The 24,551-nt window shown below is 51.8% G+C and overlaps 1 protein-coding gene across 6 annotated transcripts in view; it reads left to right on the top strand.

Annotated features, from left to right (window-relative positions):
• b3galnt2 (beta-1,3-N-acetylgalactosaminyltransferase 2) overlaps window positions 1-24,551 on the top strand; it is a 55,823-nt gene that overhangs the window by 23,348 nt on the left and 7,924 nt on the right. For 2 of the 6 annotated variants that reach the window (XM_059982164.1, XM_059982166.1), the window contains exons 8-11: window positions 14,687-14,870; window positions 15,571-15,693; window positions 21,377-21,536; window positions 24,153-24,209. In XM_059982164.1, the coding sequence (XP_059838147.1) occupies window positions 14,687-14,870; window positions 15,571-15,693; window positions 21,377-21,536; window positions 24,153-24,209 (524 nt within the window). Of the gene's footprint in view, window positions 1-14,686; window positions 14,871-15,570; window positions 15,694-21,376; window positions 21,585-24,152; window positions 24,210-24,551 lie in introns of all 6 variants that reach the window. The other 4 variants (XR_009514365.1, XM_059982165.1, XM_059982168.1 and 1 more) reach the window with 4 other exon arrangements.

The raw sequence follows: 24,551 nt of genomic DNA on the forward strand, positions 1-24,551 counted from the left end.
CCCCAACCCCAGCACCAGGTAACCATGTCAGACCCCCAACACCGCACCCCAGCACCAGGTAACCATGTCAGACCCCCAACACCGCACCCCAGCGACAGATAACCATGTCAGACCCCCAACCCCTCACTCCAGCAACAGGTAACCATGTCAGATCCCCAACCCCTCACCCCAGCACCAGGTAACCATGTCAGACCCCCAACCCCAGCACCAGGTAACCATGTCAGACCCCCAACTCCTCACCCTAGCACCAGGTAACCATGTCAGACCCCCAACTCCTCACCCCAGCACCAGGTAACCGTCAGACCGCCAACCCCTCACCCCAGCACCAGGTAACCATGTCAGACCCCCAACCCATCACCCCAGCACCAGGTAACCATGTCAGACCTCCAACCCCAGCACCAGGTAACCATGTCAGACCCCCAACCCCTCAGCCCAGCACCAGGTAACCATGTCAGACCCCCAACCCCTCACTCCAGCACCAGGTAACCATGTCAGATCCCCAACCCCTCACCCGAGCACCAGGTAACCATGTCAGACCCCCAACCCCTCAGCCCAGCTCCAGGTAACCATGTCAGACCCCCAACCCCTCAGCCCAGCTACAGGTAACCATGTCAGATCCCCAACCCCTCACTCCAGCAACTGATTACCATGTCAGACCCCCAACCCCAGCACCAGGTAACCATGTCAGATCCCCAACCCCTCACTCCTGCACCTGATTACCATGTCAGACCCCCAACCCCAGCACCAGGTAACCATGTCAGATCCCCAACCCCTCACTCCAGCACCAGGTAACCATGTCAGACCCCCAACCCCAGCACCAGGTAACTATGTCAGACCCCCAACCCCAGCACCAGGTAACCATGTCAGAACCCCAACCCCTCACTCCAGCACCAGGTAACCATGTCAAATCCCCAACCCCTCACCCCAGCAAAGGTAACAATGTCAGTCCCCCAACGCCTCACCCCAGCACCAGGTAACCATGTCAGATCCCCAACCCCTCACCCCAGCAAAGGTAACAATGTCAGTCCCCCAACGCCTCACCCCAGCACCTGATAACCATGTCAGACCCCCAACCCCTCACCCCAGCACCAGGTAACCATGTCAGATCCCCAACCCCTCACCGCAGCACCAGGTAACCATGTCAGACCCCCAACCCCTCAGCCCAGCACCAGGTAACCATGTCAGACCCCCAACCCCTCACTCCAGCACCAGGTAACCATGTCAGATCCCCAACCCCTCACCGCAGCACCAGGTAACCATGTCAGACCCCCAACCCCAGCACCAGGTAACCATGTCAGACCCCCAACACCGCACCCCAGCGACAGATAACCATGTCAGACCCCCAACTCCTCACCCCAGCACCAGGTAACCATGTCAGACCCCCAACTCCTCACCCCAGCACCAGGTAACCATGTCAGATACCCGACCCCTCACTCCAGCACCTGATAACCATGTCAGATCCCCAACCCCTCACCCCAGCACCAGGTAACCATGTCAGACCCCCAAACCCTCACTCCAGCACCAGGTAACCATGTCAGATCCCCAACCCCTCAGCCCAGCACCAGGTAACCATGTCAGTCCCCCAACCCCTCAGCCCAGCACCAGGTAACCATGTCAGACCCCCAACCCCTCACTCCAGCACCAGGTAACCATGTCAGATCCCCAACCCCTCACCCCAGCACCAGGTAACCATGTCAGACCCCCAACCCCAGCACCAGGTAACCATGTCAGACCCCCAACACTGCTCCCTAGCGACAGATAACCATGTCAGACCCCCAACTCCTCACCCCAGCACCAGGTAACCATGTCAGACCCCCACCTCCTCACCCCAGCACCAGGTAACCGTCAGACCCCCAACCCCTCACCCCAGCACCAGGTAACCATGTCAGACCCCCAACCCATCACCCCAGCACCAGGTAACCATGTCAGATCCCCAACCCCTCACTCCAGCACCAGGTAACCATGTCAGATCCCCAACCCCTCAGCCCAGCACCAGGTAACCATGTCAGACCCCCAACCCCTCACTCCAGCACCAGGTAACCATGTCAGATCCCCAACCCCTCACCCCAGCACCAGGTAACCATGTCAGACCCCCAACTCCAGCACCAGGTAACCATGTCAGACCCCCAACACCGCACCCCAGCGACAGATAACCATGTCAGACCCCCAACTCCTCACCCCAGCACCAGGTAACCATGTCAGACCCCCACCTCCTCACCCCAGCACCAGGTAACCGTCAGACCCCCAACCCCTCACCCCAGCACCAGGTAACCATGTCAGACCCCCAACCCATCACCCCAGCACCAGGTAACCATGTCAGATCCCCAACCCCTCACTCCAGCACCAGGTAACCATGTCAGATCCCCAACCCCTCAGCCCAGCACCAGGTAACCATGTCAGACCCCCAACCCCTCACCCCAGCACCAGGTAACCGTCAGACCCCCAACCCCTCACCCCAGCACCAGGTAACCATGTCAGACCCCCAACCCATCACCCCAGCACCAGGTAACCATGTCAGATCCCCAACCCCTCACCCCAGCACCAGGTAACCATGTCAGATCCCCAATCCCCGCACCAGATAATCATGTCAGACCCCCAACCCCTCACTCCAGCACCAGGTAACCATGTCAGACCCCCAACCCCAGCACCAGGTAACCATGTCAGACCCCCAACCCCTCAGCCCAGCACCAGGTAACCATGTCAGACCCTCAACCCCTCACTCCAGCACCAGGTAACCATGTCAGATCCCCAACCCCTCACCCCAGCACCAGGTAACCATGTCAGACCCCCAACCCCTCAGCCCAGCTCCAGGTAACCATGTCAGATCCCCAACCCCTCACTCCAGCAACTGATTACCATGTCAGACCCCCAACCCCAGCACCAGGTAACCATGTCAGATCCCCAACCCCTCACTCCTGCACCTGATTACCATGTCAGACCCCCAACCCCAGCACCAGGTAACCATGTCAGATCCCCAACCCCTCACTCCAGCACCAGGTAACCGTCAGACCCCCAACCCCAGCACCAGGTAACTATGTCAGACCCCCAACCCCAGCACCAGGTAACCATGTCAGAACCCCAACACCTCACTCCAGCACCAGGTAACCATGTCAGATCCCCAACCCCTCACCCCAGCAAAGGAAACCATGTCAGACCCCCAACGCCTCACCCCAGCACCTGATAACCATGTCAGACCCCCAACCCCTCACCCCAGCACCAGGTAACCATGTCAGATCCACAACCCCTCACCGCAGCACCAGGTAACCATGTCAGACCCCCAACCCCTCAGCCCAGCACCAGGTAACCATGTCAGACCCCCAACCCCTCACTCCAGCACCAGGTAACCATGTCAGATCCCCAACCCCTCACCGCAGCACCAGGTAACCATGTCAGACCCCCAACCCCAGCACCAGGTAACCATGTCAGACCCCCAACACCGCACCCCAGCGACAGATAACCATGTCAGACCCCCAACTCCTCACCCCAGCACCAGGTAACCATGTCAGACCCCCAACTCCTCACTCCAGCACCTGATAACCATGTCAGATCCCCAACCCCTCACCCCAGCACCAGGTAACCATGTCAGATCCCCAACCCCTCACCCCAGCACCAGGTAACTATGTCAGATCCCCAACCCCTCAGTCCAGCACCTGATAACCATGTCACACCCCCAACCCCCAACCCCAGAACCAGATAACCATGCCAGACCCCCAACCTCTCACCCCAGCACCAGGTAAACATGTCAGATCCCCAACCCCTCACCCCAGCACCAGGTAACCATGTCAGTCCCCCAACCCCTCAGCCCAGCACCAGGTAACCATGTCAGACCCCCAACCCCTCACTCCAGCACCAGGTAACCATGTCAGATCCCCAACCCCTCACCCCAGCACCAGGTAACCATGTCAGACCCCCAACCCCAGCACCAGGTAACCATGTCAGACCCCCAACACCGCACCCCAGCGACAGATAACCATGTCAGACCCCCAACTCCTCACCCCAGCACCAGGTAACCATGTCAGACCCCCAACTCCTCACCCCAGCACCAGGTAACCATGTCAGACCCCCAACTCCTCACCCCAGCACCAGGTAACCATGTCAGACCCCCAACCCCTCACTCCAGCACCAGGTAACCATGTCAGACCCCCAACCCCTCACCCCAGCACCAGATAACCATGTCAGACCCCCAACCCCTCACCCCAGCACCAGGTAACCATGTCAGACCCCCAACCCCTCACCCCAGCACCAGGCAACCATGTCAGACCCCCAACCCCTCACTCCAGCTCCAGGTAACCATGTCAGACCCCCAACCCCTCACTCCAGCACCAGGTAACCATGTCAGACCCCCAACCCCAGCACCAGCAGCAGGTAACCATGTCAGACCCCAAACCCCAGCACCAGGTAACCATGTCAGACCCCCAACACCGCACCCCAGCGACAGATAACCATGTCAGACCCCCAACTCCTCACCCCAGCACCAGGTAACCATGTCAGACCCCCAACTCCTCACCCCAGCACCAGGTAACCATGTCAGACCCCCAACCCCTCACCCCAGCACCAGGTAACCATCTCAGACCCCCAACCCCTCACTCCAGCACCAGGTAACCATCTCAGACCCCCAACCCCAGCACCAGATAACCATGTCAGACCCCCAACCCCTCACTCCAGCATCAGGTAACCATGTCAGACCCCCTACCCCAGCACCAGGTAAACATGTCAGACCACCAACCCCTCAGCCCAGCACCAGGTAACCATGTCAGACCCCCAACCCCTCACCGCAGCACCAGGTAACCATGTCAGATCCCCAACCCCTCACCCCAGCACCAGGTAACCATGTCAGACCCCCAACCCCTCACGCCAGCACCAGATAACCATGCCAGACCCCCAACCCCTCACTCCAGCACCAGGTAACCATGTCAGACCCCCAACCCATCACTCCAGCACCAGGTAACCATGTCAGACCCCCAACCCCAGCACCAGGTAACCATGTCAGACCCCCAACCCCTCAGCCCAGCACCAGGTAAACATGTCAGATACCGGACCCCTCACTCCAGCACCTGATAACCATGTCAGATCCCCAACCCCTCACCCCAGCACCAGGTAACCATGTCAGACCCCCAACCCCTCACTCCAGCGCCTGATAACCATGTCAGACCCCCAACCCCTCACCCCAGTACCAGGTAACCATGTCAGATCCCCAACCCCTCACTCCAGCACCTGATAACCATGTCAGACCCCCAACCCCAGCAACAGATAACCATGCTAGACCCCCAACCTCTCACCCCAGCACCAGGTAAACATGTCAGATCCCCAACCCCTCACCCCAGCACCAGGTAACCATGTCAGATCCCCAACCTCTCACCCCAGCACCAGGTAACCATGTCAGACCCCCAACCCCAGCACCAGGTAACCATGTCAGACCCCCAACCCCTCAGCCCAGCACCAGGTAACCATGTCAGACCCCCAACCCCTCACTCCAGCACCAGGTAACCATGTCAGATCCCCAACCCCTCACCCCAGCACCAGGTAACCATGTCAGACCCCCAACCCCAGCACCAGGTAACCATGTCAGACCCCCAACCACGCACCCCAGCACCAGGTAACCATGTCAGATCCCCAACCCCTCACTCCAGCACCTGATAACCATGTCAGATCCCCAATCCCTCACCCCAGCAAAAGTAACCATGTCAGATCCCCAACCCCTCACTCCAGCAACTGATTACCATGTCAGACCCCCAACCCCCAACCCCAGCACCAGGTAACCATGTCAGATCCCCAACCCCTCACTCCAGCACCTGATTACCATGTCAGACCCCCAACCCCAGCACCAGGTAACCATGTCAGATCCCCAACCCCTCACTCCAGCACCTGATTACCATGTCAGACCCCCAACCCCAGCACCAGGTAACCATGTCAGACCCCCAACCCCTCACTCCAGCACCAGGTAACCATGTCAGATCCCCAACCCCTCACCCCAGCACCAGGTAACCATGTCAGACCCCCAACCCCAGCCCAGCTCCAGGTAACCATGTCAGACCCCCAACCCCTCAGCCCAGCTCCAGGTAACCATGTCAGATCCCCAACCCCTCACTCCAGCACCTGATTACCATGTCAGACCCCCAACCCCCAACCCCAGCACCAGGTAACCATGTCAGATCCCCAACCCCTCACTCCAGCACCTGATTACCATGTCAGACCCCCAACCCCAGCACCAGGTAACCATGTCAGATCCCCAACCCCTCACTCCAGCACCTGATTACCATGTCAGATCCCCAACCCCTGCACCACGTAACTATGTCAGACCCCCAACCCCAGCACCAGATTACCATGTAAGACCCCCAACCCCTCAGCCCAGCACCAGGTAACCATGTCAGTTACCCGACCCCTTACTCCAGCACCTGATAACCATGTCAGATCCCCAACCTCTCACCCCAGCACCAGGTAACCATGTCAGATCCCCAACCCCTCACCCCAGCACCAGGTAACTATGTCAGATCCCCAACCCCTCACTCCAGCACCTGATAACCATGTCAGACCCCCAACCCCCAACCCCAGCACCAGATAACCATGCCATACCCCCAACCTCTCACCCCAGCACCAGGTAAACATGTCAGATCCCCAACCCCTCAGCCCAGCTCCAGGTAACCATGTCAGACCCCCAACCCCTAACCCCAGCACCAGGTAACCATGTCAGATTCCCAACCCCCAACCCCAGCACCAGGTAACCATGTCAGACCCCCAACCCCTCAGCCCAGCACCAGGTAACCATGTCAGACCCCCAACCCATCACCCCAGCACCAGGTAACCATGTCAGATCACCAACCCCTCACCCCAGCAAAGGTAACCATGTCAGACCCCCAACCCCTCACCCCAGCACCAGGTAACCATGTCAGACCCCCAACTCCTCACCCCAGCACCAGGTAACCATGTCAGACCCCCAACTCCTCACCCCAGCACCAGGTAACCATGTCAGACCCCCAACCCCTCACTCCAGCACCAGGTAACCATGTCAGACCCCCAACCCCTCACCCCAGCATCAGGTAACCATGTCAGACCCCCAACCCCTCACTCCAGCTCCAGGTAACCATGTCAGACCCCCAACCCCTCACTCCAGCACCAGGTAACCATGTCAGACCCCCAACCCCAGCACCAGCAGCAGGTAACCATGTCAGACCCCAAACCCCAGCACCAGGTAACCATGTCAGACCCCCAACACCGCACCCCAGCGACAGATAACCATGTCAGACCCCCAACTCCTCACCCCAGCACCAGGTAACCATGTCAGACCCCCAACTCCTCACCCCAGCACCAGGTAACCATGTCAGACCCCCTACTCCTCAACCCAGCACCAGGTAACCATGTCAGACCCCCAACTCCTCACCCCAGCACCAGGTAACCATGTCAGACCCCCAACTCCTCACCCCAGCACCAGGTAACCATGTCAGACCCCCAACTCCTCACCCCAGCACCAGGTAACCATGTCAGACCCCCAACCCCTCACTCCAGCACCAGGTAACCATGTCAGACCCCCAACCCCTCACCCCAGCACCAGATAACCATGTCAGACCCCCAACCCCTCACCCCAGCACCAGGTAACCATGTCAGACCCCCAACCCCTCACCCCAGCACCAGGCAACCATGTCAGACCCCCAACCCCTCACTCCAGCTCCAGGTAACCATGTCAGACCCCCAACCCCTCACTCCAGCACCAGGTAACCATGTCAGACCCCCAACCCCAGCACCAGCAGCAGGTAACCATGTCAGACCCCAAACCCCAGCACCAGGTAACCATGTCAGACCCCCAACACCGCACCCCAGCGACAGATAACCATGTCAGACCCCCAACTCCTCACCCCAGCACCAGGTAACCATGTCAGACCCCCAACTCCTCACCCCAGCACCAGGTAACCATGTCAGACCCCCAACCCCTCACCCCAGCACCAGGTAACCATCTCAGACCCCCAACCCCTCACTCCAGCACCAGGTAAACATCTCAGACCCCCAACCCCAGCACCAGATAACCATGTCAGACCCCCAACCCCTCACTCCAGCATCAGGTAACCATGTCAGACCCCCTACCCCAGCACCAGGTAAACATGTCAGACCACCAACCCCTCAGCCCAGCACCAGGTAACCATGTCAGACCCCCAACCCCTCACCGCAGCACCAGGTAACCATGTCAGATCCCCAACCCCTCACCCCAGCACCAGGTAACCATGTCAGACCCCCAACCCCTCACGCCAGCACCAGATAACCATGCCAGACCCCCAACCCCTCACTCCAGCACCAGGTAACCATGTCAGACCCCCAACCCATCACTCCAGCACCAGGTAACCATGTCAGACCCCCAACCCCAGCACCAGGTAACCATGTCAGACCCCCAACCCCTCAGCCCAGCACCAGGTAAACATGTCAGATACCGGACCCCTCACTCCAGCACCTGATAACCATGTCAGATCCCCAACCCCTCACCCCAGCACCAGGTAACCATGTCAGACCCCCAACCCCTCACTCCAGCGCCTGATAACCATGTCAGACCCCCAACCCCTCACCCCAGTACCAGGTAACCATGTCAGATCCCCAACCCCTCACTCCAGCACCTGATAACCATGTCAGACCCCCAACCCCAGCAACAGATAACCATGCTAGACCCCCAACCTCTCACCCCAGCACCAGGTAAACATGTCAGATCCCCAACCCCTCACCCCAGCACCAGGTAACCATGTCAGATCCCCAACCTCTCACCCCAGCACCAGGTAACCATGTCAGACCCCCAACCCCAGCACCAGGTAACCATGTCAGACCCCCAACCCCTCAGCCCAGCACCAGGTAACCATGTCAGACCCCCAACCCCTCACTCCAGCACCAGGTAACCATGTCAGATCCCCAACCCCTCACCCCAGCACCAGGTAACCATGTCAGACCCCCAACCCCAGCACCAGGTAACCATGTCAGACCCCCAACCCCGCACCCCAGCACCAGGTAACCATGTCAGATCCCCAACCCCTCACTCCAGCACCTGATAACCATGTCAGATCCCCAACCCCTCACCCCAGCAAAAGTAACCATGTCAGATCCCCAACCCCTCACTCCAGCAACTGATTACCATGTCAGACCCCCAACCCCCAACCCCAGCACCAGGTAACCATGTCAGATCCCCAACCCCTCACTCCAGCACCTGATTACCATGTCAGACCCCCAACCCCAGCACCAGGTAACCATGTCAGATCCCCAACCCCTCACTCCAGCACCTGATTACCATGTCAGACCCCCAACCCCAGCACCAGGTAACCATGTCAGACCCCCAACCCCTCACTCCAGCACCAGGTAACCATGTCAGATCCCCAACCCCTCACCCCAGCACCAGGTAACCATGTCAGACCCCCAACCCCAGCCCAGCTCCAGGTAACCATGTCAGACCCCCAACCCCTCAGCCCAGCTCCAGGTAACCATGTCAGATCCCCAACCCCTCACTCCAGCACCTGATTACCATGTCAGACCCCCAACCCCCAACCCCAGCACCAGGTAACCATGTCAGATCCCCAACCCCTCACTCCAGCACCTGATTACCATGTCAGACCCCCAACCCCAGCACCAGGTAACCATGTCAGATCCCCAACCCCTCACTCCAGCACCTGATTACCATGTCAGATCCCCAACCCCTGCACCACGTAACTATGTCAGACCCCCAACCCCAGCACCAGATTACCATGTAAGACCCCCAACCCCTCAGCCCAGCACCAGGTAACCATGTCAGTTACCCGACCCCTTACTCCAGCACCTGATAACCATGTCAGATCCCCAACCTCTCACCCCAGCACCAGGTAACCATGTCAGATCCCCAACCCCTCACCCCAGCACCAGGTAACTATGTCAGATCCCCAACCCCTCACTCCAGCACCTGATAACCATGTCAGACCCCCAACCCCCAACCCCAGCACCAGATAACCATGCCATACCCCCAACCTCTCACCCCAGCACCAGGTAAACATGTCAGATCCCCAACCCCTCAGCCCAGCTCCAGGTAACCATGTCAGACCCCCAACCCCTAACCCCAGCACCAGGTAACCATGTCAGATTCCCAACCCCCAACCCCAGCACCAGGTAACCATGTCAGACCCCCAACCCCTCAGCCCAGCACCAGGTAACCATGTCAGACCCCCAACCCATCACCCCAGCACCAGGTAACCATGTCAGATCCCCAACCCCTCAGCCCAGCACCAGGTAACCATGTCAAACCCCAAACCCCTCACCCCAGCACCAGGTAACCATGTGAGACCCCCAAACCCTCACCCCAGCACCAGGTAACCATGTCAGACCCCCAACCCCTCAGCCCAGCACCAGGTAACCATGTCAAACCCCAAACCCCTCACCCCAGCACCAGGTAACCATGTGAGACCCCCAAACCCTCACCCCAGCACCAGGTAACCATGTCAGATCCCCAACCCCTCACCCCAGCACCAGGTAACTATGTCAGATCCCAAACCCCTCACTCCAGCACCTGATAACCATGTCAGAACCCCAACCCCCAACCCCAGCACCAGATAACCATTGCAGACCCCCAACCTCTCACCCCAGTACCAGGTAAACATGTCAGATCCCCAACCCCTCACCCCAGCACCAGGTAACCATGTCAGATCCCCAACCCCCAACCCCAGTACCAGGTAACCATGTCAGACCCCCAACCCAGCACCAGGTAACCATGTCAGACCCCCAACCCCTCAGCCCAGCACCAGGTAACCATGTCAGACCCCCAACCCCTCAGCCCAGCACCAGGTAACCATGTCAGATCCCCAACTCCTCACCCCAGCACCAGGTAACCATGTCAGATCCCCAACCCCTCACTCCAGCACCAGGTAACCATGTCAGATCCCCAACCCCTCACCCCAGCACGTTAACCATGTCAGACCCCCAACGCCTCACCCCAGCACCTGATAACCATGTCAGACCCCCAACCCCTCACCCCAGCACCAGGTACCCATGTCAGACCCCCAACCCCAGCACCAGGTAACCATGTCAGACTCCCAACCCCAGCACCAGATAATCATGTCAGACCCCCAACCCCTCACTCCAGCACCAGGTAACCATGTCAGGCCCCCAACCCCTCACCCCAGCACCAGGTAACCATGTCAGATCCCCAACCCCTCACTCCAGCACCAGGTAACCATGTCAGATCCCCAACCCCTCACCCCAGCACGTTAACCATGTCAGACCCCCAACGCCTCACCCCAGCACCTGATAACCATGTCAGACCCCCAACCCCTCACCCCAGCACCAGGTACCCATGTCAGACCCCCAACCTCTCACCCCAGTACCAGGTAAACATGTCAGATCCCCAACCCCTCACCCCAGCACCAGGTTACCATGTCAGATCCCCAACCCCCAACCCCAGTACCAGGTAACCATGTCAGACCCCCAACCCAGCACCAGGTAACCATGTCAGACCCCCAACCCCTCAGCCCAGCACCAGGTAACCATGTCAGACCCCCAACCCCTCAGCCCAGCACCAGGTAACCATGTCAGATCCCCAACACCTCACCCCAGCACCAGGTAACCATGTCAGATCCCCAACCCCTCACTCCAGCACCAGGTAACCATGTCAGATCCCCAACCCCTCACCCCAGCACGTTAACCATGTCAGACCCCCAACGCCTCACCCCAGCACCTGATAACCATGTCAGACCCCCAACCCCTCACCCCAGCACCAGGTACCCATGTCAGACCCCCAACCCCAGCACCAGGTAACCATGTCAGACTCCCAACCCCAGCACCAGATAATCATGTCAGACCCCCAACCCCTCACTCCAGCACCAGGTAACCATGTCAGGCCCCCAACCCCAGCACCAGGTAACCATGTCAGACCCCCAACCCCTCAGCCCAGCACCAGGTAACCATGTCAGACCCCCAACCCCTCACCCCAGCACCAGGTAACCATGTCAGATCCCCAACCCCTCACCCCAGCACCAGGTAACCATGTCAGACCCCCAACCCCTCAGCCCAGCTCCAGGTAACCATGTCAGACCCCCAACCCCTCAGCCCAGCTCCAGGTAACCATGTCAGATCCCCAACCCCTCACTCCAGCACCTGATTACCATGTCAGACCCCCAACCCCCATCCCTAGCACCAGGTAACCATGTCAGATCCCCAACCCCTCACTCCAGCACCTCATTACCATGTCAGACCCCCAACCCCAGCACCAGGTAACTATGTCAGACCCCCAACCCCAGCACCAGATAACCATGTCAGACCCCCAACCCCTCACTTCAGACCAGGTAACCATGTCAGACCCCCAACCCCTCTCCCTAGCACCAGGTAACCATGTCAGATCCCCAACCCCTCACTCCAGCACCAGGTAACCATGTCAGATCCCCAACCCCTCACTCCAGCACCAGGTAACCATGTCAGACCCCCAACCCCTCACCCTAGCACCAGGTAACCATGTCAGATCCCCAACCCCTCACCCCAGCACCAGGTAACCATGTCAGATCCCCAACCCCTCACCCTAGCACCAGGCAACAATGTCAGATCCCCAACCCCTCACCCCAGCACCAGGTAACCATGTCAGATCCCCAACCCCTCACTCCAGCACCAGGTAACCATGTCAGACCCCCAACCCCTCACTCCAGCACCTGATAACCATGTCAGACCCCCAACCCCTCACCCCAGCACCAGGTAACCATGTCAGACCTTAAGCCTTTCAATATCTGGGCAATGCTGCCAAGATGGAGATGCAGAGAGTTAGTGGGCAGGAAATTCTGGGCCCTGTGACTCAACATCCTCAGAAAGCCCTCTCTTACAGTGTAGAATTACTGCTCCTAATATTTAATTGGATGGAAAACAGTTTGGGTATTCTGTGCTCATGATTGTTGGCACTACGAATTACACCTGGTCTTTGATGTCATGTTGTGCCATGCTCCTTCCCATCTCCCTACAGGACCCTGTTAAGTTCCCATTTGAATCTCCTCTGTAAGGAAGTGTACATCAAATCCTGATTACTTGTTGCATATCCCTGTTTGTGCCTGGTACTTTTGCTCACCTGTGTCCCTTTGTTATTGATCCAACCACCATTGAAAGTTTACTCTTCATTTATCCTACCCACTCATTTCATGATTTCAGCCAGGATAGCACACACACAAAACGCTGGAAGAACTCAGCAGGAGTTACCTGACAGAATGCTTTCTATGGCACATTGATGAAAGTTGCTGATTGACAGAGATATGCCTTCTGAGGAAGTAGAATGTTGGTGAACTTTTTTGGCCATGACATCTCATGGTTGGACCAGGACAACATTGTTATACTACCCAAATGGGTTCACTAGTGTTGTTTAGGTTGCAACCGTACCCAGCCTGGGCTTGTTTACAATTTCAATGCTTTGTTAATGGACCCAACCCAGACTGCCCACTGAAATGGTCTTGTAAGCTAAGAAACTGAGGCAAATTCTGACTACTTTGCTGATGATGTCACATTAACTTTTTATAAACTGCCCTCAGTTTCATTATAACTTTTTAAACAGTCAGAAAATTGATGTGAGGACACCGTGAGGGCAGCCCAGTGATGCCCCTAGTAGACCACCGGGGGAGGTGGGGGGAGCTCAGTGATACCCCTAGCAGACACCATGAGGGTGCCTAGTGATACCCCTAGCAGACACCGTGAGGGGGCCAGTGATGACACCAGTAGACACTGTGAGGGGCCTGGTGATACCCCTAGCTGACACCGTGAGGGGGGCCAGTGATGACACCAGTAGACACTGTGAGGGGCCTGGTGATATCCCTAGCAGACGCTGTGAGGGGGCCAGTGATGACACCAGTAGACACTGTGAGGGGCCTGGTGATACCCTTAGCTGACACCGTGAGGGGGGCCAGTGATGACACCAGTAGACCATAAGACATAAGGCAGAATTATACCAGTCTGCTCTGCCATTCAGTCATGTCTGATTTATTATTCCTCTCAACCCCACTCTCCAGCTTTCTCCGTGTAATGTTTGCTGCTCTTACTAATCTAGAATCTATCAACCTCTGCTTTAAACCCAATGTCTTGGCCTCCATAGCCGTTTGTGGCAATGAATTCTGCAGATTCACCAATCTCTGGCTGAAGAAATTCCCCCTCATCTCTGTTCTGTTCTGAGGCTGCAGTCTGGTCCGAGACTCTCCCACTGCTGGAAACATCCTCTCCGCTTCCACCCTATCTGGGCTTTAATATTCAGTAGGATTCAGTGAGATCTCTCTCATTCTTCTAAACTTCAGTGAGTGCAGGCCCAGAGCCATGTAGGATTTAAGCCCTCTCCCATGCCAGCACATCCTTTCTTAGATAAGGGGTGTAAAAGTGCTGACAATACTCCCAAGTGCAGTCTGATCAAAACATTACAGAGCCTCAGCATTTCACCCTTGCTTTTATATTTGAGTCTTTTTGAAATGAATGCTAACATTACATTTGTCTTCCATCCAGGAGGAACACAAACCCCGCATCTATTCTCTCAGTCTCTGGATGTGTCAATGATACCATCTCACTTTCTTCTCAACTTAAGGTATCAGTTCGAGTCTGTTTAATTGCAGCTCACAGAACAAAGCCACACAACCCAGGGTCCGTGTGGACAGCACTACCCTCCCATCACTCCTTCCTTCAATCTCAGAAGGAACAGGGCATCCTCCGAGCATTGACACAAGCTGACAGCCCAGTCTTTCTTTTTCAGAGGGTGATGCACTCTTAGAAAGCCTTGCCACAAGGGCCAAGCGGTTTGAAAGCCACAGGAACAAGCTCAGGGAAGAGGATGCCGCCTTACAAGAAGAAAGCCGGACCTACCAGGATATTGTTTTTGTAGACGTAGTGGACACCTACAGAAATGTGCCACACAAGTTACTGCAGTTTTATCAGTGGTAAGGGATGCTCATCGCTCTATCCACTTGTGGTGTCAAATGTGCCTCTGTCAGTATCTCTGTCCAATCTGATCTAGAGTGTTCTGAGCTCAAACCACACTCCAGAATCAAACATGAATTGCAGGTGAATGCTATAACACTGAAACTTCTTATAATTTAAAATTTATATTTTAGTTTTTAAAAATATACACAGGAAATACAAATTTTAAAAACTGGCTTTGTCAGATGTACATCAAAACTTTGAACATACAGTGAAATACGTTGTATGCATCATCAACCAGTGTAGTCCGAGGATGTTCTGGGGGCAGCCCGCAAGTGTTGCCACACTTCCAGTGCCAACCAAGCATGCCCGCAACTCTCCAACTCTAACCCATATCAATGTCTTTGGGATGTGGCAGGAAATCGGAGCACCCGGAGGAAGCCCACACAGTCACGGAGAGAACGTACAAATTCCTTACAGACAACAGCGGGAATTGAACCTGGATTGTTGGCACTGTAAAGTGTTGTGCAATCCACTGTGATACCATGCAGCCCCTATGCTACTGTAGCACCCCTAAACAATGCAAACCATACATATCCTTCTCTGTGTTTTAAAGTCAATACGTTCACTGTATCATCTTAAGCATTGGGGTTGAGCATATTCCAAACACTGCATGCAGGAGATATTTTTAGTGATAATGATATCTTTTGTTACACACAGGTCTGTGGACTCAGCAAACTTTCGGTTATTGTTGAAAACTGACGATGATTGTTATGTGGATGTAGAGGCCGTGCTGGAGAGAGCAGGGGACAGGCTGGAGGCAACGAACATATGGTGGGGAAAGTCAGTATCTGTGTATTCCTAAGTCCTTTACAAGTTTAGTTTATCCTAAGACCATAAGGCATAGGAGCAAAATTAGGCCATTCAGCTGATCGCTTCTGTTCCACCATTAGATCATGACTGATTTTTCCCTCTCAATCTCATTCTCTGTTCTTTTCTCCGTAACCTTTGATATCCTGACTAATCAAGAACCTATCAACCTCTGCTTTAAATATACCCAGTGAATTGGCTTCCACAGCAGTCTATGGTAATGAATTTCACAAATTTACCAACCTTTGGCTGAAGAAATTCCCCCTCATTTCACTTCTAAAGTGAAGTACTTCTAGTCTGAGGCTGTGCTCTCTGTCCCTACACCCTCTCACTATTGGAAACATCCTTTCCACGTCCACTCTATCCAGTCCTTTCCTCATTCGGTAGGTTTCAGTGAGATTCCAACCCTCATTTTTTCTGAATTCCAGCATATACAGGCACTGAGCCATCAAACACTGCTCATATGTTAACCCTTTCAGTTCAGATGGAGAGATTTGCAGGGCTTAATAGCAAAGAGTAGGTGAGTGACACTCAATAAACAGCTGTGATGATGTGCCTCTGATAATGAGGAAATGTTTAACATGGTTCATCATTCTTTCTGTTGGGACATGCTCTGTGGATCCAATTACCAAATATCCGTTCAGAAATCTGATGGCAGAGGGGAAGAAGCGGTTCTTGAAGTCAGCCGCTAAGCATTTTAGGAACAGCTTCTTCCCCTCCGCCATCACTTTTCTAAACAGTTCGTGAATATGACATCACTATTTTGCCACAGAGATTCTGCAGATACTGGACATACAAAGCAACACACAGAAAATGTTGGAGGAATCAGCAGGTCAAGCAGCGCCTATGGAAGGGGAAAAGGTTGACATTTTGGGCCGAAACACTTTAACAGGACAAGTCCAGATGCTGCCTGACCTACTGAGTTCCTCCACCGTTTTGTGTGTGTTGCTCAGTATCTGGCATGATTTGCTCTTTGCTCTTGTTTAGCACAATTTATTTACTTTAAAACATTCTTTCTGTAATTTATAGTAATTTTTATATATTCCTTGGTGTACCAAGGAAGGTGCACTGAGATGCAGTTCCTGTGAGACCGTGTTAGGGATCTGGAGCTGCAGCTTGATTATTAGGGAAAGTGAGCAGGAGATGGATAGGAACTACAAGGAGTTAGTCACCCCGAGGCTGCAGGAGTTAGATAAGTTGGTGACTGTCAGGGAAGAGATGAGAAGAGCTCAGATAGTAGAGAGCACCCCTGTGACCATTCCTCTCAGTAATCATTATCTCATTTTGGATGCCTTTGAGGGGCATGACCTGACAGAGGACGACCACGGCGATCAGGACTCTGGCACTGAGCCTGGTTCCGTGGTGCAGAAGGGAGAGAAGATGATGAGGAATGCGGTAGTCATAGGGGTTTCCATAGTGTGGGGAACAGACAGAAGGTTCAGTCAACATGACAGAGATACCCACGTGGTGTGTTCCAGGTGCCAGGGTACAGGATGTCTCAGATCAGGTGCAGAGTATTCTGAAGGGAGAGGGTGAACAGCCAGAAGTCTTGGTACACGTTGGTACCAATGACATAGGTAGAAAAAAGGAGGAGGTCCTGAAGAGAGGATGCAGGGAGTTGGGTAGGAAGCTGAAAAGTAGAACCTCCAGGGTAGTAATCTCAGGATTGCTGCCTGTGCCACGTGCTAATGAGCACAAGAACAGCACAATCAGGCATATTTATGTGTGGCTGAGAGACTGGTGTGGGGGGTTCTTGGATCATTGGGGCATCTTCTGGGGGAGGTACAACCTGTACAAAAAGGACGGGTTACACCTGAACCCAAAGGGGTCCAATATCCTAGCAGGCAGGTTTAATAGAGCTGTTAGGGAGGGTTTAAACCAATTTGGCAGGGGGATGGAAACCGGAGTGATAGGGCTGAGGAGGGAGAAAACAGAACTAAATCAATGATGGCATGCAACAGAGATGATAGAAAGGATAGGCAGGAGATGAGTCATAATCACAGCCAGTGGGATGAGTTACAGGGCAATAGAGATATGGTGCAGTTAAAACAGAAAGCAACAAATACTGGACTGAAAGTGTTATATTTGAATACACGCAACATAAGAAATAAAATGGATGATCTTGAAATTCAGCTACAGATTGGCAAGTATGATGTTGTGGCCATCTCTGAAACTTGGCTAAAGTTTGGCTGCCATTGGGAGTTGAATGTCCAAGGATGTACTGTGTATCGGAAAGATAGGTTAATATGTAGAGGGGATGGTGTGGCCCTGCATATAAGAAATAATATTAAATCATTAGAAAGGGATGACATAGGATTAGAAGGTGTAGAGTCTCTATGCATTGAGTTAAGAAATGGCAAGAGTAAAAGGACCCTAATGGCAGTTATACAAGCCTCCAAATAGCAGCCAGGATGTGGATTTCAAATTACAGCAGGAGATAGAAAAGGCATGTCAGAAGGACAATGTCATGATAATTGTTGGGGATTTTAACAAGAAAGTGGATTGGGAAAACCAGGCTAGTACTGGATATCAAGAGAGAGTATTTGGAGAATTTCTAAGGGATGGCTTTTTAGAACAGCTTGTTGAGCCCACTAGTGGATCCGCTGTGCTGGATTGGGTGTTGTACAATGATCTGGAGGTGATAAGAGAGTTTAAGGTTAAGGAACCCTTAGGGAACAGTGAAAACAATATGATCAAGGTCACTTTGAAATTTGAGAAGGAGAAACTAAATTCCAACGTGTCAGTATTTCAATGGAATAAAGGAAATTGCAATGGCATGAGAGGGGAACTAGCCAGGGTCGACTGGAAAGAGACACTAGCAAGAAGGACAGCAGAGCAGCAATGGCTGGAGTTTTTGTGAGTAATGAGGGAAATGCAGGACAGATGTATGCCAAATTAGAAGAAATTTTCGAATGGATGAAGGACACTACCATGGCTGACAAGTGAAGTCAGAGCCAAAGTAAAAGCAAAAGAGAGGGCTTACAAGGATGCCAAAGCTAGTGGGAAGACAGAGGATTGGGGAGCTTTTAAAAACTTGCAGAAGGAAACTAAGAAGGTCATTCAGAAGGAAAAGCTGAATTATGAGAGGAAGCTGGCGACTAATATCAAAGAAGACTAAAAACTTTTTTAAATATATAAAGGGTAAAAGAGTTGAGGGAAGATATAGGACCAATACAAAATGAGATATGAGAGATGGCAGAGGAACGGAATGCGTATTTTGCATCAGTCTTCACAGTGCAAGACATCTGCAGTGTACCAGACTTTCAAGAGTGTCAGGGAAGTGAAGTATGTGCAGTGAAAATTATGACTGAGAAGGTCTGAGGGTAGATAAATCTCCTGGACCTAATGGAATGCACCCTTGGGTCCTGAAGGAAGGAACTGGAGAGATTGCGGAGACATTAATATGATCTTTCAAGAATCGATAGATTCTGGCATTGTACCGGATGACTGGAAAATTGCAAATGTTACTCCACTATTTAAGAAGGGTGGGAGGCAGCAGAAAGGAAACTATAGACCTGTTAGCCTGACATCAGTGGTTGGGAAGTTGTTGGAATTGATTGTCAGCGATGAGATTACGGAGTACCTGGAGGCACGTGACAAGATAGGCCAAAGCCAGCATGGTTTCCTGAAAGGAAAATCTTGCCTGACTAACCTACTGCAATTTTTTGAGGAAATTATAGGCAGGGTAGACAAAAGGAGATGCAGTAGAGATGGTGTACTTGGATTTTCAGAAGGCCTTTGACAAGGTGCTGCACATGAGGCTGTTTAGCAAGTTAAGAGCCCATGGAATTACAGGGGGGTTACTAGCATGGGTGGAGCATTGGCTGGTTGGCAGAAAACAGAGGGTGGAACTAAAGAGATCCTATTCTGGCTGGCTGTCTGTTACCAGTGGAGTTCCACAGGGGTCGGTGTTGGGACTGCTGCTTTTTATGATGTATGTCAATAATTTAGACTATGGAATTAATGAATTTGTGGCTAATTTTTCTGATGATACAAAGATAGGTGGAGGAGCGGGTAGTGTTGGGAAACAGAGAATCTGCAGAGAGACTTAGATAGTTTAGGGGAATTGTCAAAGAAGTGGCAAATGAAGTACAATGTTGGAAAGTGTGTGGTCATGCACTTTGGTGGAAGGAATAAATGGGCAGACTATTATTTAGATGGAGAGAGAATTCAAAATGCAGAGATGTAAAGGGACTTGGGAGTTCTTGTGCAGGATACCCTAAAGGTTAACCTCCAGGTTGAGTCGGTGGTGAAGAAGGGGAATGCAATGTTCGCATTTATTTCTAGAGGTATAGAATATAAGAGCAAGGATGTGATGTTGAGGCTTTATAAAGCACTTGGAGTATCATGTGCTGTTCTGGGCTCCTTATTTTAGAAAGGATATACTGACATTGGAGAGGATTCAGAGAAGATTCACGAGAATGATTTCAGGAATGAAAGGGTTTCCATATGAGGAACATCTGGCAGCTCTTGGGCTGTATTCCCTGGAGTTCAGGAGAATGAGGGGGAATCTCATAGAAACTTTCCGAATGTTAAAAGGCCTGAACAGATTAGATATGGCAAAGTTATTTCCCATGGTAGGGGAGTCCAGGACAAGAGGGCACGACTTCAGGAGTGAAGGACATCCATTTAGACGTTCTTCAGTGATACAGTGAAATTACTTTAGTCAGAGGGTGGTAGATCTGTGGAATTTGTTGCCACGAGTGGCTGTGGGGGCCAAGTCATTGGGTGCAATTAGGCAGAGATAGGTAGGTTCTTGGGCATCAAAGGGTATGGGGAGAAGGCAGGGAAGTGGGGATGACTGGAGGAATTGGATCAGCCCGTGATTGAATGGTGGAGCAGACTCAATGGGCCAAATGGCCTACTGCTGCTCCTATATCTTACGGTCTGACGTTACTATATGAGAGAATCTGATCTAGAACCAGCACCTAAGTGCTATCACAAAGAAGGCGTGACAGCAACTCTACTTCCTCAGAAGTCTGTGCAGATTCAGCTTGTCACCAAAAACTTTGAAAACTTTTATAGATGCACAATGGGAAGTATCTTAACTAGTTGCATCACAGCTTGGTATGGAAATGCCAATGCCCAAGAATGGAAAAGTTGACAGAAAATGGTGGATGGAGCCCAGTTCATCACAGGCAAAGCCCTTACCACCATTGAACACATTTACAAGGAGCACTGACACAAGAAAGCAGTGTCCATCATCAAGGACCCCCACCATCCAGGCCATGCTCTCTTCTTGCTGCTGCCATTGAGAAGGATGTACTGGTGCCTTAGGTGCCTCACCCCCACCAGGTTCAGGAAGTTATTACCCTACAACCATCAGGCTCCTGAACTAATGTGGATAACTTCATTGAACTGATTCCCCAACCTTCCAGACTCTTATTTCAAGGATTCTACAACTTGAGTCCTCAGTATTTTTATTTGCATTATTTGTCTTTATATACATATATATAGTTTTTCATGCATTCTATTTCTTTACTTTATTGTAAATACATGTAAGTAATCTCAAGCTAATATATGGCAACATATTCATACTTAGATAATTTATTTTGTTTTGACTTTTAACCACCTCAGATTGTCAGTGGCGAGAGTATAATTTTATACGTCGACTAAAAGCTGCAGCTCACTCATTCTCTTGATGTGATTTCCCCAGTTTCAGGCAGAATTGGGCAGTGGATGGCAGTGGGAAGTGGATGGAGCTGGAATACCCAAGCCTAGTGTATCCTGACTTTGCGTGCGGTTCTGGTTACGTTGCTTCTCACAACCTGATCCAGTGGCTGGCAGATAACGCAAAGACTCTCAAAGTCTATCAGGTATAGGTGCTGTCCTGTGGGTTTTAACTGAGTTCTGCAAATGATGTTGTAAGTACACTCAGTTTGTTTTCCCTTTAGTTTAAAATTTTAAGCATGTACAGACATGAGGTAGCTTTGGCAGTCAAGGTGAAGGATAATCCAAAGAGTTTCTACAGGTATATTAAGAGCAAAAGGATTGTAAGGGATAAAATTGGTCCTCTTGAAGATCAGAGTGGTCAGCTATGTATGGAACCAAAAGAAACGGGGGAGATCTTAAATGGGTTTTTTGCGGCTGTATTTACTAAGGAAACTGGCATGGATTCGTGGAAATAAGGCAAACAAGTAGTGAGGTCATGGAACTTACACAGATTGAAAAGGAGGAGGTGCTTGCTATCTTGAGGCAAATCAGAGTAGATAAATCCCCAGGACCTGATAGGGTCTTCCCTCGGACCTTGAAGGAGACTAGTGTTGAAATTGCAGGGGCCCTGGCAGATATATTTAAAATGTCTGTATCTACGGGTGAGGTGCTGGAGGATTGGAGGATAGCTCATGTTGTTCCGTTGTTTAAAAAGGGCTCTAGAAGTAATCTGGGAAGTTATAGGCCTGTAAGTTTGACATCAGTAGTAGGTAAATTATTGGAAGGTGAACTAAGAGATAGGATCTACCTGGATGGACAGGGACTTATTAGGGAGAGTCAACACAGCTTTGTGCGTGGTAGATCATGTTTAACCATTCTATTAAGAGTTTTTCGAGGAGGTTTCCAGGAAAGTGGATGAAGGGAAGGCAGTGAATGTTGTCTACGTGGACTTCAGTAAGGCCTCTGACAAGGTCCCGCATGGGAGGTTAGTTAGGAAGATTCATTCACTAGGTATACATGGTGAGGTAGTCATTTGGATTAGACATTGGCTCAACGGGAGAAGTCAGAGAGTGGTAGTGGAGGATTGCTTCTCTGAGTGGAGGACTGTGACTAGTGGTGTGCCACAGGGATCAGTGCTGGATCCTTTGTTATTTGTCATCTGTATATCAATGATTTGGATCAACAAATTTGCTGATGATACAAAGATTGGAGGTGTAGTGGACAGTGAGGAAGGTTTTCAAAGCTTGCTGAGGGACTTGGACCAGCTGGAAAAATGGGCTGAAAAGTGGCAGATGGAGTTTAATGCGGACATGTGTGAGGTGCTGCACTTTGGAAGGACAAACCAAGGTAGAACATACAAGGTAAATGGTAGGGCACTGAGGAGTGTAGTAGAATAGAGGGATCTGGGAATACAGATACAAAATTCCCTAAAAGTGGCGACACAGGTAGATAGGGTCGTAAAGAGAGCTTTGGTACACTGGCCTCTATAAATCAAAGAATTGAGTATAAGAGTTGGAATGTTTTGGTGAGGTTGGTCACCAAATTACAGGAAAGGTATAAATAAGGTTGAAAGAGTGCAGAGAAGGTTTACAAGGATGTTGCCAGGACTTGAGAAACTGAGTTACAGAGGAGGGTTGAATAGGTTAGGACTTTATTCCCTGGAGCGTAGAAGAATAAGGGGAGACTTGATAGAGGGAAATAAAATTATGATGGGTATAGATAGAGTGAATGCAAGCAGGCTTTTTTCACTGAGGCTAGGGGAGGAAAAAACCAGAGGACATGGGTTAAGGGTGAAGGGAGAAAAGTTTAAGGGAACATTGGGGGGGGGGGGGCTTCTTCACAGAGAGTAGTGGGAGTGTGGAATGAGCTGCCAGTTGAAGTGGTGAATGCAGGCTCACTTTTAACATTTAAGAAAAACTTGGACAGGTACATGGATGAGAGGTGTATGGAGGGATATGGTCCAGAAAATTGGTTCGGCACAGCCAAGAGAGGCCAAAAGGCCTGTGGAATGACGGGATGAAGGCTGGCCAGGGTCTACCAAGCTTCCCTACTACCGCGCTGGAGCTGCACCACACAGTAGTGGGATTAGTCCCTCATCACAACATGCCGTCTTACCAATCTTTCTCTGCAGTGTATGAGGAGACAGGCCCTTCTGGCCCCACAAGCCCACACCACCCAGTTGCACCCAAGTGACAAATCAACCTACTCACTTGTACACCTTTGGATTATTGGTGGAAACCAGAGCATTATAAAGGATTTAAAATTGGCAAATAATAATAAGCAAAATTTACATTGTAAGAAAACCAGATCTTAATTTCATGTTTATTGCCTTCAAAAAGTGAAACTGGGAAATCCAACTGTCAAAACGAAGTCTAGGTTTTTCAGTAAGATAGGAGGCAGCTTTCTCTGGTAAAGGTGAATTTTATCCCCCACCAGTTATTGCCAAGACAGTGATGTGGGCCTTCTTTGAACAGTGGTTGTCACTGTGAAGTATTTCCTCACTGCTGCTGCCAAGGGACTGCTACGACATTGTCCGTGACTTGGGGAGTGTTCCACAGTTGTGCATTACCTTCATCTTCTCTGTAGATACTGCCTGAATTACTAAGAATCCACAGCATTTTGTGCATGCTGCTCTCAATAGAACACTTATTCCTTTTCAATGAGTGTCTTTAAATTAATGTGCTGATATTTTCCGATGTATTTAAATGAAATAGTTCACATTGTAAGCAGTTGTAGTTTGTGGGTGTGAAGGTGAAATGCTGGTTGTTTTGTGTCCGCAGGGTGAAGATGTCAGCATGGGCATCTGGATGGCTGCTGTTGGACCTCAGCGACATCAGGTGAGTCAACTATACACACTTTTTACATCATTGCCTTTGACAATAGGGTGGATTGAAACATGGAAAATTTATTTATAGAAGTGGCTGATTTTTGCAGCAACTAGCTTCACTCTGCCTTTTCTTCACCCTTTTTCTTGTTTCCTATTAATCTGCTTTTTCCTTCAATACATTCTTTCTTTCTTCTCCAACCCTTGTGAGTTTAGTAGAGCACATCTTTAGAGTCATAGAAGACTTAGAGTAAAACAGTATGGAAATAGGTCCTTTGGCCCACCAGGTCTAAACAATCAAGTACTTTACACTCTTAGAACACAGAACACTACAGCACAGTGCAAGCTCCTGAGC

The sequence above is a fragment of the Hypanus sabinus genome, chromosome 10 (genome assembly GCF_030144855.1).
Source record: "Hypanus sabinus isolate sHypSab1 chromosome 10, sHypSab1.hap1, whole genome shotgun sequence".
NCBI lineage: Eukaryota > Metazoa > Chordata > Chondrichthyes > Myliobatiformes > Dasyatidae > Hypanus > Hypanus sabinus.